Source organism: Budorcas taxicolor, chromosome 1 (genome assembly GCF_023091745.1).
Source record: "Budorcas taxicolor isolate Tak-1 chromosome 1, Takin1.1, whole genome shotgun sequence".
NCBI lineage: Eukaryota > Metazoa > Chordata > Mammalia > Artiodactyla > Bovidae > Budorcas > Budorcas taxicolor.
In genome coordinates this window covers 49,371,033-49,389,530 of record NC_068910.1, presented here as the reverse complement: position 1 = coordinate 49,389,530, position 18,498 = coordinate 49,371,033, and the positions used below count along the sequence as shown (strand labels likewise).

The window sequence follows — 18,498 nt, the reverse complement described above, 5'->3', positions numbered from 1 at the left end:
ATTTCAGGAGAGTTTGCCACCTTGTAGAGTTTTCAACCAGCCTGTGGGGCAAAGGAAAATATTGATAGAAAATCAAAATAATTTGACTTATGAGATGGAATTGAACTTTGAATTCTTAGTATGTTGATCAAGAATTTGCAGGCTCTGGGAAATACTTTTTAAAAAAATCTAGGAATAGAAACAAATTTTTGAAACTCTTAAGAAAAAGTTACTTGTCTCTGTTTAACAGAAAGAAAAACTTCCTGGATGAAAATCAAATACTTCGATTACTTCTTAAACCTTAAAAGACACATATTTCTGGTCTGTTCACTTTGGGCTTTTCAATTAGAGCTGTTAGATTTATTTATTTGTTTGTTTAGATTCTTGTTTGTTTTGCTGTCATCCCCAAAAGGGGAAGTCATCAGCATTTGGGAAGGTGTTCTGGTTTGTTTTTATCTTGGAAAATAAAAAGATTTGCTCTAACCAGAGTTAGTGTAATGCACAGGAGGGGCGTGTTACAGGAATAAGACAGCTTACTCAAGTCATTTCTAATTTGTATTCTTTTTTTAATGCAAGAATATTTTTTACTTGTTTCAAAGTGTCCTAAGGGCCAAGAGGACTGTTTGGGAGGAGCCTCCTCTGTCTCCACTTTGATCAGAAAATCGCTTCTCCTGGGACAGCTGATTTCCCACCGCCGGTGATGGGGACGGGGTTTATTCAAAGTGCACGCTCCAAATTCAATACTCCTTAGCTTCCCAGGGGCATTTGGCTTTAACAGTTACGTGGTTCATCTGTCTCAAACATTTGTTTTGACTTTAGCTCCTGCTTGCTTCAATTTTTTAAGCTTGGAAAGAACAAACCCAGGATAGTCTGGGCCTTCGCTTCCAAACAGGGGTTTAGACAAAATTTTTAAAAGGGACTTGCTTTGTAGTAGTTGCCTTGGCCCATTCCTCCAAAACCCCCACATGTGTGGGTAATCACCTCTGTTCTCTCAGGCTGTTAGTTGCCAACCCCACCCGGCAGGAGGCCTGTAACCACTGCCCCAGCCTTGCCAGGCCATCAGCCATGACTGGCATATGTCCTGGCATCCTATGTGCTTCAGGTTCCTTAAAGGCCACACTTGGCTCATTGGGTTTGTGCTCCCCACCTGCTCAGGCTTAGTTTCTGTGAGTTCTTCAGGGGAAGGAGGAGGGGGAAGGAGGAGAGGGACGTTGTCTGTGCCTTGCTTGGTATCCCCCACCTCGGGTCCCCTCCAGCCCATTCTTACATTGGCAACTAGGAAAGCCTGGGCAAGCGCTGTAACTTCTCTGTGTTCCAGTTTCCTCCTTGTAACGGGAATAAGAGGAGCTGCCTGTCATGTAACAAGCTAGTTCTGAGGTGGGCCGTGTGTGGACTCCATCTTCATGACCATCAGCGCTGGCAGGTCAGACCCAGTCCCATACATAGCCTATAGTCCGCAGTGAAGTCGCTCAGTCGCGTCCAACTCTCTGCAACCCCATGGACTGTAGCCCACCACGCTCCTCCGTCCACGGGATTTCCCAGGCAGTAATACTGGAGTGGGCTTCCTTTCCTTCTCCAGACGATCTTCCTGACCCAGGGATCGAACCCGGGGCTCCTGCATTGCAGGCAGACGCTTTACCGTCTGAGCCCCCAGTCCTATAAGGCCGGTGCTAAGGCTTCACTTTACAGGTGAGAAAGTAGAGGCTTGTAGAAAGCCTAGCTCATTTGCCTGACAACACACAGCTGTTACATATCTGAGCCAGTCATCAAAACTGGGACACTGATGCCAAAGCCTGTGCATTTTCTGTGCTGCAAGTCCATGTGCGTTACTGCATGGGAGGCATTCCATGGGCCCTGTCCCAGAGGACTTCCCTCTGGGAATAGCACTGGTTTTTCTGGGGAGGCTCAGGCTGACTCATCCTTGAGTTGAGCCAATAGAGTATTTCCTGGGAATAAACTCTTTCTGTTAACTCACTGGGCCAGGTTATTGAGAACCCCTTCTCACCTTTGAATTCTCAGTTAGAGAATTTGGGATCAAGTGCTTTCAAAATTCACCTGAATTCTCTATTAACTGAGTTAACACAGAGCTTACCAGCTCACAGAGGTCACACCTCATGTGTCTGGAAGAAAGGAAAGAGATCTCAGAAGAGCACCAAACTTCAGTCATAGAACATGAAGGGTCATCCCAGTTTGACAATCCCAGGAGAAAGTGGCAAATGGGAAGTTAAACTTCACACCCGCCCTGGCGCCCAGCATAAGCCCTGACCAGATTTGCGGATTTGCTGCTCACACAGGGCACCGTGTTGGTGGTCAGAGAAAATGAGGCTTGAGAATAAAGTCAAATCCTGTGTGATTGGGAGGAAGGAGCCTGAAGGCCAAGGAGGTTCACTAACTTCATGATCTGATTCTTCCTGCCAACCACAACGCACATTACAAGCAGGGCTGGAGCCTGGCTCCACTGGCCAAGCTCCCGGGGGCCAGGACGGCTGAGGTATGTCTGGAAAAGAGAGGGTTTTTGCCAAGGCAAGCATCTCCCATGCCAGGCAGACCAGCAAATAAGCTACCTCTTGCAGCCCCTTCATCTGAATTCCTGAGGACCCAAGGCCTGTTCAAGTATTAAGTGCAAACTCAGAAACTACTGAGTGCCCAGTCCTGAGAATACAGAAGCAAATGTTCACAAACTGAGTATGCGTTTATCTCGTGTGCTAAAAAAATATTAATTGATGTTTTTCTGACCCTGAGAGTAATGGGTCTTATTAAAAGAGAAAAAGAAAAGTTTAAACTCAGTCAATCTCCAGGGAGAAACCTTGATAGCATTTTGTGGGATTGGATGTCCCTGCAAGCCAACAAAAAGTGGGGACTAGGAAAAAGACTAGTTTTGTGAATCTTCTTAAAATAGGGTCCAAAACTTGATAGTAAAAATTTTTAAGTTTTGATTGAGACTTTACTTGAAAGATAAAACTGAAGATTGTGAAAATAAGTTTATATTATTCTACACTTAACAGCTCTTGTAACAGGGTAATTACAATGGTCAAAGATTTCTTAGACCCAAGGCAAAGGCTTATTTGCCTTATTAGCATGTTTAAAAGAGAAGTGCGTTAATTTCTGAAACAGAAGCAGTAACTGAGTGCTGGGTAGGCAGCTTTTGTTTTTGTTTTAAAGTATTTATTTATTTGGCTGTGCCACGTCTTAGTTGCGGCATGTGGGATCTAGTTCTCTGACCAGGGGTTGAACCCAGGCCCCCTGCATTGGGAGCATGGGGTCTTTTAGCCACTGGACCACCAGGGGAGTCCCTAGATAGGCAGCTTTTGGATGTGACTGTTCCTGTTATATCATAAGGTAACATTCTTTACTTCCTATTTTGCCATTTTTTTGTTTTTTGTTTTTTTGAGGACAATCACAAAAAGGTTGTTTTTATGATGGTATATTTTCCCCAAAGGCTTCTCTTGATCTTTTCATTTTAAATCCTTATCTTCTGAAATATCTTAAAGTGTTATCATCCATGGATAATTTTGACTTCTTTAACTGTTAAGTAACTCCATCAGATCCAGATAGATCAGAGACTTTAAGTGGTTTGAGCAGTTTCTGTGCATCACTTCAGTTGATTTCATGAAAGCCTGCAGCTATGCAACAAGGGTTCAGTAGATTTCAGTGCATTTGAATTGAGTAATCAGATTCTACACTGTCTGGCAATCAGGGACAAAGGGTAGACAGTTCCCTGGTCCACATTCCCCATTAGCTGAGAGCTCTTCATCATAAGTCTTGCAGTAGTGCTGAAGGTGAAGTTCTCAAATGTGAGCAATGGTTGGGGCATGAAAGTCAGAGCCAAGAAGTGTGGTCCCTAGAATCTCATCATGTACCTCCTGGGAAGTGGTAATAAGCATTCTCTCCCCAGCTGTCTGAAACCAGGCTTAGTTTAGCCACATCACCCCCAAATACATTTTTAAAATTTCCCTGAGACTTCTTGTGCCTACAGGGTACCTGCCTGACTACAGGGATGGGACTGGGGGGGTCTGGTACCTGGCTCCATAATGACCTTGTTTTTTAAGGTCATAGCCCAGGCTGCTCTGGATAAAACCAGAGCAAAACAGGTGCTGATGGGCTTTAAAGTGAAGTGCTTCCCTAATGGGGGCAGCTATGTAACCTGCAGTTAGAAAGTCTTCCTTTGGTTGGTATGAATTTGAACAACATTCATTAGCATGTGAGGGTTCCCCTTCTGTTGCCTCTCCCCACCTGGGAACAGATGCCCAGCACTTTCTAGAAGCTCTCGGTACCAGCAGCCTCATCTGTAAATAGTATTGTCTGAGGTCAGGTTCGCTGAAGCAGAATCTGAGATGGGGATTCCTGTGCAAGTGATTTAGTACAGAAATGCTCTTGGGAGAAGAGGAATAAGGAAGCAGCCTAGGGCAGAGGACACGGGCAAACAGGGATGTGCTCTCAGCCTGTTCCAGTGGGGCTCTGGAATATGAGTCTCACAGCACAACTGGTCTCACCTTGAGGCAAAGGGGTGGCCTTCTGCACCCATGTCAATCATAGGCTGCAGAGGAAGGATGTTATAACCTCTCAGACAAAGCAGTTCCCATTCAACCAGGGACTGGAAGCCATCTAGCAAAGGGGTTCTGGGTGCAGAACTACATGCAGAAGCCCATGCTCTGAGGGTGGGAGGGGGAAGAGGAGGCTCTTTCCCTGATTGCTGCAGTGGAGAGTGGAGAATAGAATTGAAACCTTTCAGTCAAGAGGACTTACATAGCCATGGGAGGGCTGGGCTGGTGCTGGCAGGCACAGAAGGGTGATCCATGACATTCCTCCCTGTGACACCATCCAAGAGTGTTTGAGTCCTGACCATATGCTGAGCACTCTCATTCCTACAGAAGTCTTTGGTTTTCGCTCTTTTTGCTTATTCTCCACCTCAATATCCAACTGGAATTTTCATTTCTGTTAGACTGAGTGGGTGGAAGAGAGACTTGGAATAAGGCAATAAATGCTGGACTAATGTTATTTTCTTGCATTTTTGGAATTAACAAAAATAAGGTAGTTCAGCAACTCTCAGATAATCAGAAGCAGTCTTAGATCAAAGCCAAGTAAATGGAGGGCTCCTCTGTTCCAGAGTAATTCACACCTGTATCCTCAGTGCTGATATGGGAGTCCATGCCTGGGGTCCATTCCAAATCCTGTTGCATGTCCATATTATATATGCCAGCTTATCATCCATTAGCGTTGGGGCAAGATGGGAGAAGAAAACGTTGGAGGAATAGCTAAGGAAAGCTGTTCCAGATAGTGGAAACAACTTAGACCAAAGGTGTGAAAATGATACCAAGAAAAGGGTATTTGTAGAACAGTGATATATGTACTCAGAAAGGCAGGGGCCAAATGGATGCCAGAGTTAAGATTTTGAGCTTTTTTCTGTTCACAAAAGGCATTTTAAGAAGGTTCCTTAAGCAGCCTGCAGAATGGACCAGAGAACGGGGAACTCATAGCAATGGCTCCCAAATCATTGTGGAGCAGAACACTTACTGTATGTATCACCTAACCTGTACTGAAAGTGCTTATCTCAGGCCCCACAATCTCAGAGTCTACTCAGAGGTTACTCAGTTATCTTCTCAGACCACTGGATGTGGCCCACGAATCTGCATTTTTAAAGAATGCTCCCAAACCAGTTCTAATGCAGGAGGGCCCAAGCCCACTGCATGAGAGATGCTGACTAAGGACATGGAGAACCATCAGAAAACTTTGAAATCACTGAGGTCAGTTATCCCCATTGGATATCTAGACTGGATACGGAAAGATAAGCTGTAGTTTCCTTTTACATCTATATAGCTCCTATCTTTTGCTTCCTTTTATTTTGGGTTGTTTTGTTGCTGTTTTATAAATCAGAGTTTTATTGATATTTAAAAAATGCTCAAAAGTACATAAATCATTAAGCGAATTTTCATAATGAACAAACCCCAGCACCTCAAGAAGTCCCTTCCACTAACTACCTCCCAATTACTATCTTGACTTCTAACTTCACAGATGAGTTTTTTTTTTTTTCATTTCTACTTTTTTGTTTGATAATCTTGATAATACATTAGTATAATCATATGCTGTGTAACCTATAACTAAGTAGGTATTTTATGGTAAGTGCTCACATTTTTCTTCCTCATTGGACATACGGTGAAATTTTTTATTTCACCCGACTGCCTGGAAATCTTGGTCTGAGCTGAAAGGTGCAGTTCTTGGAAATGGGAGGAGAGAGCATGGGTGGCATCTCAGAGCGAGAGTCCACACGAGTTGGTTCCTTTTGGTGCCGTTGTGGTGTTGGCTGTGCTCATTCCCTCTAGAAACTCAGGGCTTTCAGAGGGGAAGGAGACAGGTTTTAGAGTCAGCCCAGAATGACTGGGGAAGTCACATAGCCTCATTGAGCTCCAGTGCCCCAGTTTCTAGACATTCAGTCAGTGCTAGTTTTGTCCTGTGCCTTCTCCTTTTCCAAAATCTGCAAACATGCTGTGTCCCCTCAGAAGTCTTGATTTGGCCTCAGTGACTCAGAGAGGCTCTATGGGTTATGAAGAGCCTCCTGTTTTCCTTTGACCTTTGTTGTGCACCCTGTGTCCAGATGGAAAGATTGCAGCTCTCCACAGTGCCTCTCCTGGTTTCCTCGTGCCTCTGTAGAGTCCACCCCAGGCTGGCTACTCTCGGAACTCCCTCCTTGCCCTTGCACCCACCCCCAACTTTGGCAAGGCTTGCTGGGAAGACAGCTCAGCCCTCACTGATTCAGACTGTGAAAAGAATACCTGTGTTTTCCCTGGTGTGATTTTCTTAGCATTTGTCTTTCCTCAGCTAAGATCTTGAGAGGATTAAGGTATGGGCATAAGAGAAAGGGGTCAGAAAGGTGACTTGGATGCCTTTTAATCCAAACCTAAGGAGACGTCCAGCTCACAAATGGCCTGGCCTATTTCACTAGGAGAACATCAGGGTTCAGAACCAAAGGGTTGGTTAAAAATGAAGAGTGGTTTTGCCCTCTGCACTCATCGTCCCAGGGAACCTCTGGCAAAGGAGTGGGGAGGTGTGCAGTCAGAGGAGGACCAGGGACTTGGCCTGGCAGGGGTTCCTCATTCCAGTGCAGCCAACAGTGACCGTTGTCTGAGAACTTTCCAAAAGAAGAACCGTGTCTGCTAAAGTCTGGATTTGCCTCCCTGGGGCTCCTTCCACACACCTGTCATGATGCATCCCGCCCATCTGTTGATGCTTTTTGTCTTTCAGGAGGAAATGGGTATTTCCTGTGAACTGCTAGAATTGGACTTCCTCAAATGCAGTGTGGGATTTCCTTTCATGAGGTCAAAGTCAAAGGTAAGGGGCAGGGACCGGACACTTCCTTGGCAGCAGCCTCCAGCCCATCCCATCAGCCACTGACTCTGCCAACTGCCTCCCTGAGGTTTCCTCCATGACCCCTGCCTCCCACATCAACTGGAGTGGCCAGCCAAGTCCTGCCTGGGCACAGCCAGCCACATCGATGACCGTCTCTAAGTCTACTCCAGGTTAGCCGTGGACATGTGGTCTTTCCCCTTGGTCCACATGACGTACCTCAAATGTGAGACACAAACAGTGGCCTTTGTACTTTGCTGAGCACCATCTGGTTGGCCTAACATATTTCTTCTGAGACATCGCATGCCACTTTGAGTCCCTTTGGCCACTTAGGAGAAGATGTGGTGCTGGCTAGTGATCTGTAGTCCAGGCTGCCACTCCTCTGCGCACTCACAACTTTTTTTGAAGAGACCTCTTAAAATTCTTAAAGCATACATAATCGTTTATTCAGAAGAATTCAAGAAATTACAGTCATTTTGAAATTTATAAGAAGCCAAATTTTCTAAGCTCAAACAATAATATGGTTTAGCTGATTTGGAGATTCGTGGAGCATTTTAGTATGTGGCATCATTTTAAAAACGTGCAAACATGTAGAAGATGTGATTTTTGGAGGCAAAACTAGACCCTAACAGACCAGACAAATCTGCCTTTTAAAATGGAGGCTGTTTTCCCTGCTGTGATTTGAAGGAAATTTTATGTTCCTTTGTATACCTTTTTCCTCCACTTAAAAAAGAAAGTTTAATCCTTTTCTCCTGCCTATATCATGAAATTGGGTCATTTTAATCTCTAAGACTTTTTGTTCCTAGTTTATACTAGCTGTTTTACAAACCAGTTGTTAGAACATTCTTGTAGGAAGGTTTGCTCATTTCTTAGCAAATCTCTTGAACCCCTTAGTCTCATTGAATGTACCCACTCCAGTCTACAGTGGTTGTTATCTCTGTGATTCCTCAGCCCTTTTCTGGCTCTGATCCTCATTCTGTTCACATTCATCCCAGGAGAAGGGAAAGAGGTGGCTTAGAAAAAGCTGGCAGAATTCGGGTCAAGTCCCATGAGATCCCAGGTAGGGTTAAGATGTAGGAGAAGGACACTGAGCCCTAGGCATCATTGTCTATAGTAAAATATATGCCCCCCCCCCACACACACACAAATTTAATTGAAATCTTTTGAGCAACAGGAAATAGACTTAATTGAAACACTTTAAAAGTAGCCATCTTGTTGTAAAATTCAGCCTCCATCCCAAACCTAGTTTTAAACATCTTGCTAGTTTTAAACATACTTTGAAAGGATATCGCAGATGCTTCCCTGGTGGCTCTGTGGTACAGAATCTGCCTGCCAATGCAGGAGACACAGGATATGTGGATTTGATCCCTGGGTTGGGAAGATCCCTGGAGAAGGAAATGGCAAACCACTCCAGTATTCTTTCCTGGAGAATTCCATGGACAAAAGAGCCTGGTGGGCTACAGTCTGTGGGGTCTCAAAAGAGTTGGACACAACTTAGCCACTAAACAATAACAATATCATAGATGGATCCAGGATCGATCACTTCCCATGAAAAAAAAAAGGTGAATAAATCAATACAATAAAAATAAAGCAGTCTTGACTTCTGGGGCCTAAATTTCGCTAGAATTTCATTAGCTCTCAAAATAGTCATTGAGCCAACAGAAGAATGGATGTTGAATGTTGGATTTTTTTTCCAACTTGGTAATGTCACTACCTTCCTCCTACATACAAAAGTGAACACCTGTAGCAAGGCTGAACCTGGAAGCAGGAGGTCGGGGGGTGAGTCCTTGGAGAAAGCCTAAGAAGCAACCCAGCAGGGATGGGGCTCCCTCTCTCCACAGCTTGGCTTGTCCCTCCATGTCCCTTAGACCTGTGAGTTGTCTGACTTCTGATCATCTGCTAAGCCTCATGACCACATTATCTGCTTACTTTGCTGGCCATATATTTCAATCTCTCACAGCCTGCCTAGTTCCTGACTTTCTGTTCTCCCAGGCTGCTGGCTCTCATTGGCCTCATGCCCAGATCTTTTGCTTTTCACCTCACTTTGATCTTTAGAGTGTTTAATTCAGATCTCCTGCTGGGTCAAACTCTTTGCTGAGACAAGACCCCTGACTTTCCCATCATTTGTGTTTTCCAGCTCTGTTTCCTGTTCTGTCTCCATTCCCCACCCTCACTATAAGCTGGCAGGTCTCACCACAACAGAAAGTCTAGAAAGGGATGTCCAGTGTCCACTCTAGTTGACGGTCCAACATTCATTACTTTCAGGTAGCGGTCAGTTCAGTAGAATCTAGTGTTGCAAATTTAGACCATTGCCTAGAATTCTTCATAAAGGAACCCAAATATTTAGATGTTAAATAAGTCATGCTGAAGCTGAAACTCCAATACTTTGGCTACCTCATGCATAGAGTTGACTCATTGGAAAAGACCCTGATCCTGGGAGGGATTGGGGGCAGGAGAAGGGGACGACAGAGGATGAGATAGCTGGATGGCATCACCGATTCGATGGACGTGAGTTTGGGTGAACTCTGGGAGTTGGTGATGGACAGGGAGGCCTGGCGTGCTGCGATTCATGGAGTTGCAAAGAATCGGACACGACTGAGTGACTGAACTGAACTGAGACTCCCAAAACCTAATGGAATTTAAGGATCATTTTGTCCACCCTCTTCTTTTTATTGAAATGCAGAGAGCAAGTATCTGGCCAAGATCACACAGTCAATTTGTGGTGGATCATGGCTCTGTAAGCCCTACCCAAGTGGTCCTCCCCCATTCCCACACCTGCCCGATGTGTATACAGTGATAAACCATTTGCTTGAGAAGGTATTCCCTGAATCAGAGGATGGTCACTACTGGCAGCACTTGAGATGCTTTTAGGTGATACGTGGACACAGCGCTAAACAGCATTGACTGACAGTGAGAAAGCTACTACCTTTTCAATGCTCTTTCAGTCCTAACCTTTTGCAGGTGGAAGTCTCCAGTAGCACTAAATGTCTCTATCACTTGTTTATCTCCCTTTTATCAAAACAGAGCAAACCTTAGGCTCAGAGCCTTCAACAGGCAACAAAATTCAACATCGCTTTGTTTTCATTATTTCTTTTCATGATGACTTCCTCTTTATGGCAAGTGATCCTGGATTCCCATCTGTGATAGTGATATAAATTCTTCTGTTTAAAATAGTCTTTAAATAGAAAGAGTGAGGCAATAAAAATACAAAGTACTTATCACAGGTGATATGATAAGCAGATGTGGCAAAAATTGGGATGATGGTGTGTGAGTGAAATTTAGGAAGTCCTGGTTTAAGAGTTCAAACATATTGCTTCCTAACGAGAACCTCAGTTGCTGAAAAGGACAACATGCCTCTCGTCAGAGTGGGCTCTGGGCTGGTTTTTATTGCTAAAGTTGTATCTCTGGCCTGACCATCAGAAAGAGATGCATAAACCATAAAGCTTGTCGTGCAAATGAGCATCCAGAGGTCATAAACTGCAGAAGACTGTAGCATTTAAGTTTGGAATGCTGGCTAGTGCCAAATGTCACTTTCTTTTCCCATAGTATGAATTCAGCGTGATCTTTGATACAAGCCACCTGTCTGGGGAAGAGGAAGTTCTTAGCTTCATCGTTACTGCTCAGAGGTAAGAGGGATTTAAATTTTTTTTCTAAGATGAGAGATTTATGGGACCAAGAAAGGTCATGCCCTGGTCATGCTTTGATGGTGATGCCTGAACAGACTCCAAGGAGGAAGGAACAGCTCAGTGATAAAGCCCCAAATCACTGCATGGAATTGGGTCTCTTAGGGATGGTGCTTGTCTCCTTCTGCTTGTGCAGACACCAGATCAGATGGAGCTGGGAAAAACGGGGGATCATCCAGTCAGAGGTAACGATTTTACAATTGAGGAGAGACTAGCCTGGAGAGGTCAGGATTCCAGCCCAAGCCCATGTATTTGGAAGCATTCACAGATGTCCTTTGTGGGTCTGCTGTGGTCAGTCACTTCTTGTGGTATGTAGTCAGTGTGCTCTAGCATCCCTTGATGCAGGGACAGGGCACCTGCAGCCTGAGGTCCTGGCGAAGCCTGTTGGTGGAGGTCCCCAAAAGATGGTCCTCAAGAGAGAGCTTGTCCTAGGAACCAAGTGGACAGATAGTCGGAGAAGGGGACTGTGCAGTAGTGATGTCTTCCCTCAGGACTGCGCTCCTGCCTCTCTCTCACACATACCAGTGTGGCCAAGGGTGCCTGGGAGGGACTTGAGGCTAATAAACTTGCCCACACAAGCCAGAATCCACTTGACTCGAAGTACCTACCATCTGAGGCGGGCTTGACTGGGATGGAAGGAGAGGTATTTAGGTGGGTGAATAGGGAGACACAAGCTTTGATTGTATATATTGGATAGGCAGCCTTTTTACTTGAATTTTAATTTAGAAATGATTTTAAACTTAACATTAATGTTGTAAAGGATAGTACAAGGAATTCCCATACACCCTTTCTACAGAGTCACCCAAGCTTGACACTCTGCCTCTTTTATTTTGTTATCCTCTTTCTGTGTATGATTTTTTTTCCCCTTAATCATCTGAAAGTAAGTTGCTGACATCATGCCTCTTTACCCATGAGTACTTTCATGTGTACTTCCTAAGAATGAGGCCATTCTCTTAAATAACGCTGGTATAGTTATTAAATTCAGGAAATATAACTCTGATGCAATGCTGTTATCTAATCTCTAGCCCACGTTCTAATTATCCCAAGAATGACTGTGTAGCCATTATTATACTGGTCCAGAGTCTGATTAAGGATCAGGCATTCAATTATCATGTTTTTTCTCTAGTTGCCTTAATCTTCAAGCCAAAATGTCATGCCAAGAGGCCTAGGTCCATCCCAGAGGTGGTCTGGAGATCTGAACCAAACACTCAGAAGGGCAAGATCAGGCAGAATGCACAGAAAAGAAAGGTGGTGAGATAACAAAGTCAGGAATCTCATGACTGAGGGAGGATGGGAAAATGGAAGGCCAGACACTGGTGAGCAGACCGCAAAACCAGCGGCTACAAGTCAGCCAGGCCAAGGCAGTCACGCAGCCACAAGTTAGCATGTAGCCGGGCCTGGAGGCCCACAGGATCTGGGGTGCAGAGCGAGGCAATGGGCTGGGCTTTGTGAAACTCAGGCCCCTCCCTCAACCACATGGTCATCTCTGAAATGAAGGTGCTCAACCCAGGCCTTCCTCCAAGGAGGACAGCACCCTTGAGCACTGAGAAGGAGCTCCTGGTCCCACATTCTGACTTAAGAGAGAAGGTCATCTCCCAGAACCTGTACATGAGCCCCATCATGCAGGATAACAGGCACCAGCTCAGCTGGGCATCTGACCCCGTATGCCGTGCCTGGTTAATAAGCAAGGAGTCCGGCTCTGGACCACTCTCGACCCTGTGCATGTCCATCAAGTTTAAAGCACCAAGTGGGAGCTGAGAAGGGACCAGGGATGAGTGAGAGAGTCTTCCATCTCAAACCACATCAAGACAGGGTTGGTCCAGAGATGGAGGCAGATGCAGAACAGCCCAGGGCAGGCACCACCCTTCACTCATTCTACAAAACCTTTGAGTACTTACTCCAACTAGCCACTGTGTCAGACAAGGAGAGGTACAGCAGGGACCAAAGTTGGTAAAATCCCTGCTCTTGGGGAGCAGTGTGCTGGCTGCAGGGGTTGGATCATGAACAAATGAACATAAATTTCAGAGGGAGACGGCAGCATTATGATTCATCCATCAAGTACGGTGCACTCGTTGGCAAGCGTAAAGCAACTTCATTTTCATCCCTACTCTTTTTAAGCCCACTTGGCAAGGGTTGTTCATTTCTGGTTCTCGGAGACAGTCTAGGACAGTCCCGTGGGTTCACAGCTCACTCTTGGTTAATAGTGCTATAGTCACTTCAAGCCTCAAAATAACTCATTAACCCATAATCAAAGTGTCTTGTCCCGTGAAGTAATCAAAACTTGATTGCAACTTAAGACTTCTTCCTCTCCCCAAGGCAAGGCTGGAGGAGGGTAGCCTTTCTGTGGGTTGTCTAGCTTTCCTCCAGTGGTGCTTCTGCTGGCCCTCCTCCTTTTCCTGAGAGCCTCCAGGCTCACAGCTGGGGTTGTGAGAGGTCAAAGGGAAACAAGAAAGGTTTTACTAAACAGGCAGTGCTGTGAGCAGTCAGTCTAGGTGTCTTGAGTTGACTCTTCTCCTTTGGAGACCCTCCCCCTGCCCACCCCCCAACTGGGGATGCTCATCTGTGCTTCCCTCCTCATTACATCCTCCAACCTCAGCCTCTAGGCAGCTGGAGATGCCTTCAGCTCCTACTGCCAAGACTGTACCCAGGGCCAGGACCAAAGGTGACCTCAGACTGACTCTCACATTCAGATCCCACTCAGGAGTCTCACTCCTGACAGTCTAGAAAGGCAGGCGATCCTTGTGGGGTCAGGAGGGGAGAGCCAGCAGCCCCTTCACCTTATGCCTCTGGGGCCTGCGTCTGACTGTCCTGAAGAGGGTCCCTAAAATGACTTAAAGGCAGTCACCCTCCCTTGACTATGGACCATTTTCTCCAAAATCTGTCTCCAAGAATCCTGCTTTCCCAACTCCGTTACATCTGTGATGTTACAGCTTGGATTTTTGCCACCAGACATAGTAAATCCTGAGTTAGTGCTTTCCTCTGAATTTTGGCATCTATTGTACCTCAGCCAAAACTTGAACTTTAACACCATGTCATACTCACCCCAGCATGAGTGGTTCTTGAATTTTCACTAAAAAAACATCAATTACCCAAAGATTAGACTAAGATTCTTCCCGAGTGCTGAATCTTTCAACGTCACCCACAGTTCTATCTTGCCTCTTTCTATTAATGGCTTTGCCCCCAAAGCCTGAAGTCTCTGTGCTTTTGGGAAGCTTAGGTCAGGCCCCAACAAATACAGTATAAGCCAACAGTAGACAGCAGAGGCACTGGTAGGGCTTTGTTTTATTCTTTCGCTGGAGGCCTTGCTAGTCTCAGTGTTATGTAAAACTCACAGAATTAAGGTTAATTTTCCCTTTGGAACAACTGTGAAGCATACATTTTCACAGCCCCTCAATCTACCACCACCCTAACATATTTTTGCTTTTAATGCCACTTTCCCAATTTGGGGGTGGGGGGGTGCGTTTTCTTTACTATTTTAGAGAATGTTCTTTCTTCTAAAAATGAGAGCACAGCACATCACAGTGGTTGTTTGACCCTCTTTACTGTGTATTGTCATACCCAGCATTCACTCCAGAGATGATGACTTTCTGGCCTTTAGTTCAGCACTAGTGGGCCTTACTGAACAAACGCTAATTATATTCTATATATTGCAGTAGGCTGTGCAAAGCAGATGGAAATGAGAACCAAAGTGGATGTTTAAATATAGCCCAGCAATCACCGAAATCGTGTACAACTTTCCAGTGCAGTTTGTCAGCGTAGTACCGCCACAGTAGCATTTCTAATTACAATTGGCTGGGCTTGCAAGCTTTGAAATTATGCAAGACATGATTATTTTTCATTCACACTGTTTTCCTGATCACATCATTGGTGGTTGTGATCTAACAGAGATACATGCAAAGCATAGAGGAGGTAGACTGTGTTCCCATTGCTGGAATGCAGAAGGGCTTCACTGGGGTGCTGGCGTTTGAACAGGGGACTCTGCTTTCAGGCTGAAGAAGCCCAAGTGAGGATGTGCATGGCACAGCCTGCTCTGTCACACCCATGTGGCGGGTGGGCATTGGAGTGTGGTGGAGATTCCTGACCATCTTAGAGGAAGGGTGGAGAATATACATGGGCAGTAAGAGGAAGGTGGGGCTGAAAGAGGAGATTGGGCTGGGCCACAGAGGGCCCAGGAAGTCTCAACTGCTTTCCCCCTGGCAGTGGTTTTGGAGAAAGGGAGTGATACAGTGCAACAGCTTGCCCAGAGTGAGAGAGTTTAAGATGGATTTAGTAAAGGGGAGCAGATGCCTGTTCAAATCTGAAAATTTTCATTTTCCTGCTGTTTCTGGGATCCACAGAAAACTCTCCCATCCATGTGCTGTCTGGGTCTCTCAACAGCTCAGGCAGCTGATATTCCTGAGAAGGAACATTTGGGCAGGAAATATGATATGAAAGAGACTTTCCTTGTCAAAAAGAGGAAACTCCACCTACCTCCCAGTCCCACTCAGGGCTAATCTAAGGTATCAAAGGAGGGACACAAACAACACCAGGGTTAAAATTTCATCTCCTAGTCTCATGTCCATAGACCAGTGGTGCTCTAATCTTAGGTGCCCACTGGAATCACCTGGGGGCCTTAAAAACTACCAATGCCTGGTCTACCCTACAGGGATCCTCATCTGATTTGTCTGGGATGAGATCTGGGCATTGAATTTTTTTTTAAGTCTCATCAAGTGATTACTCTGTGTATTCCCTTACTCTATACTGGGCACAGTTTGACTCAACACACATCTATTAAGCACCTGTTATTTACCAGATGCAGTACTGGGCACGTAAGAAAACCCTTATAATTTACAAATTCAAGAACATCCTTTTATGTACATTAGTATTTCTATACAGCATTACTGAACACCTAGCCAAGCTAGTATTGGTACCTTAAGTAATTAAATAATCAGAATCTTCTAATTATTTGAATTACATTCATTAAAGAAACTATATTGCCTATTAGAACCTGCAGCTGAATGTCTCAGGCACCAATTACTCTCCAGACTTTGGTGAAAATCTGATCTTACTGTCCCAGAGGGCACCCACGGCACCTGACTCCCTGCTGTGACGGAAAGATCCTTAAAGCTCCTTATCTTGAAAGCCACAGTTAAAATACCAATCATCCTTTTCTTCCCATCACCACCCTTTGAAGCTCTCTTGCCTACTTGTGGATTTAGGAGGACAGAAAGTTGAGACTAAACAGTTTCTCAAGAGCTTCTGTCTGGCAGCCTGGCTCTGCAGACTTTGGGAAGCATCCTAAGTCACGAGCTTGCAGAATAACTAGGGGCCTTTTGATGTTCAGCCTCTTTATCTCAACTTTGCAACCTCACTCAGTCTGGAGCGGTCCCCCGATGACAGATGAGACTGTTGGGCCAGAACTGCCAGCAGCCACAGGTGGCTGGACAAATGGCAGGGCATGGGGTGGCGCTTCCATCAGGAACTGATTGCTCAGACTTGGCAGGACCCTGGGTGGGGGCAGGGAACAGGCCCAGGTGTTGCCATCCCCCCATCCATTCAGGAGTCACCTCTGGTCTTTCCTGTGCAGAGATTACACAGCGTTTATTGTGCCCCTGGGAAAGGAAAGGCAGGGAAGTGGGGCTGGATGGGCACCTGATCCTGCTGCTTCTGCAAACCATGATGGATGTCATCTCATCTGCGGAAGACAGAAGAGAAGTCAGGGGTCAGAGTCACAGAGCACCATTGTTTGAGAACAATAGGAGAGAGGAGGAGAGGGGCTGTGAGTCTGCTGAAAAACGGTTGCATTCAGCACTTGATGGTGGGGAGAGGAACTCTGCACAAGTTTAGGGGATGATGCGGTGGGAAGTGGTCCAGATGAGCTGTGTCCAAACTTCAGCAGCGGGTCCTGCCTTCCACCCCTGGAGGGTGAACTTAGCTTTCACCTGGGACCCCGTGTTCGTTCCATGTGATAGAACCAAGTGTAGGTGCCAGGTTCAGCACCGTGTTCCCCGGCAATTGCTTTTCTGCAATAATAATCACAGTTCATATTTGAAATCTCATAAAGCTGTGAAGGGAAACTGGGTCTTCTCTCTTGTCCTCTTCTCCCCTCCCCCAAACCCCCAAATCTGGCATCAGGAAAAGGCATCGCAGTGGAAAAGCACTGGTTTTGGAGACTTCCCCAGTTGCTGTGGGTCCTTGGGCAAGTTACCTAATCTGTCTGAGCTGCTCTTACCTGTCAGCGGTGGGTGAGCCCCTCCCTCTGGAGTTACTCTGAAGACCCAGCTCCATCATGGCTGGGGGTGTGCCTGGCACATGGTAGCCCTCAACACCATCACCCACCTTGTGGTCACCTTTCCAGAAGGACCCTGCAAGCCTACCCCTGCTGTGTTTACTCACCCCGAGGAGGAGGCCTGTATGTGAACCTGCTGGAGCCAGAAGTCCTATAGCAGAAGCTCTTGTGATATTTATCAAGATGGTGCTACCCAGGGCCTCTCTCTTGGGCTTGGTTGTCTGTGGATGATGGACGATGCTGTTAGATGGGAAATAGCTGCTAAATGCAAGCTTCCCAGCTGCAGTGCCCTAACCTCGGTTGTCCATTATTCATGGAATAAGCCCTGCAGAAGCAGCACACTCTGTTGGTGCCTACCCATAACCTCTCAGAGCTTGCCTCTACCACACACACACTGGACAGTTCCCATTCCCAGCACCTGTCCTTCTGCCTGAGGCTTTCTCTGGCCAGATCTCACTCACTGTGCACATAGGGCACATGCCAGGGAAGTAATCTCCCACCCTCACACCCCCCCCCCCCCCCAGCAGGTCTCAGGAATCACTGATCAGCTCCCATTGCCTCAGCTGGAAGATGAGAGTGGGTACTCCACACTGCCTTCTGGAGTTCCCTGGTCAGATTGAGCCCCGCTGACCCGAATCAAGTGCCCTGCTTGCCTGCCTGCCTTCCTGTCTCCCCTCTGCTGTCTCCTGGGGTCACCTGCCCTGTACACTACTTGCCCTCACATCTTTATGGGGTGGAGAACACAACTGAAACCATAGAGTGCCCACTGTGATGCCATACAGGGACCAAAAACAGAGTTGAGGGTAAAAAGGTGCAGAACAGAGAGCTGTCCCTCTCTGGGAGGGGAGAGGCCCATTGCGGGCAGGCTGTGCTGACTGGCATCCCGTCCTCTCTCCCCCCACAGCGGCAACGTGGAGCGCTCAGAGTCCCTTCACGACAACATCCTCACACTGACGGTGCCACTGATGCACGAGGTGGACACGTCCATCACGGGGTGAGTAGCCAGGGCACAGTGCTGCCTGGAGTGGACCCCTGTGCTTCTCTGGTGTTTGCTTTATAGCCAGGAGCGGTGGCCCTGCCACTTCTGCTTCTGCCTGGCTTGGAAATGCAGGATGAAGCTTTAGCTACAGTGACTCACGCCCTCCTCCCTCCGTGTTTTCTCCTCTTTCCCAGCTGCCCACACACTTGGTAGATTATACAAGAAGTGTGATGACAGGTGTAAGCCAC

The 18,498-nt window shown here is 46.4% G+C and overlaps 1 protein-coding gene across 1 annotated transcript in view; it reads left to right on the top strand.

Moving 5' to 3' along the window:
- ITGA9 (integrin subunit alpha 9) overlaps window positions 1-18,498 on the top strand; it is a 367,242-nt gene that overhangs the window by 270,891 nt on the left and 77,853 nt on the right. Inside the window, exons 19-21 of the mRNA XM_052639038.1 lie at window positions 7,219-7,305; window positions 10,867-10,946; window positions 18,176-18,265. Coding sequence (XP_052494998.1) covers window positions 7,219-7,305; window positions 10,867-10,946; window positions 18,176-18,265 — 257 coding nt within the window. The remainder of the gene's footprint in view (window positions 1-7,218; window positions 7,306-10,866; window positions 10,947-18,175; window positions 18,266-18,498) is intronic.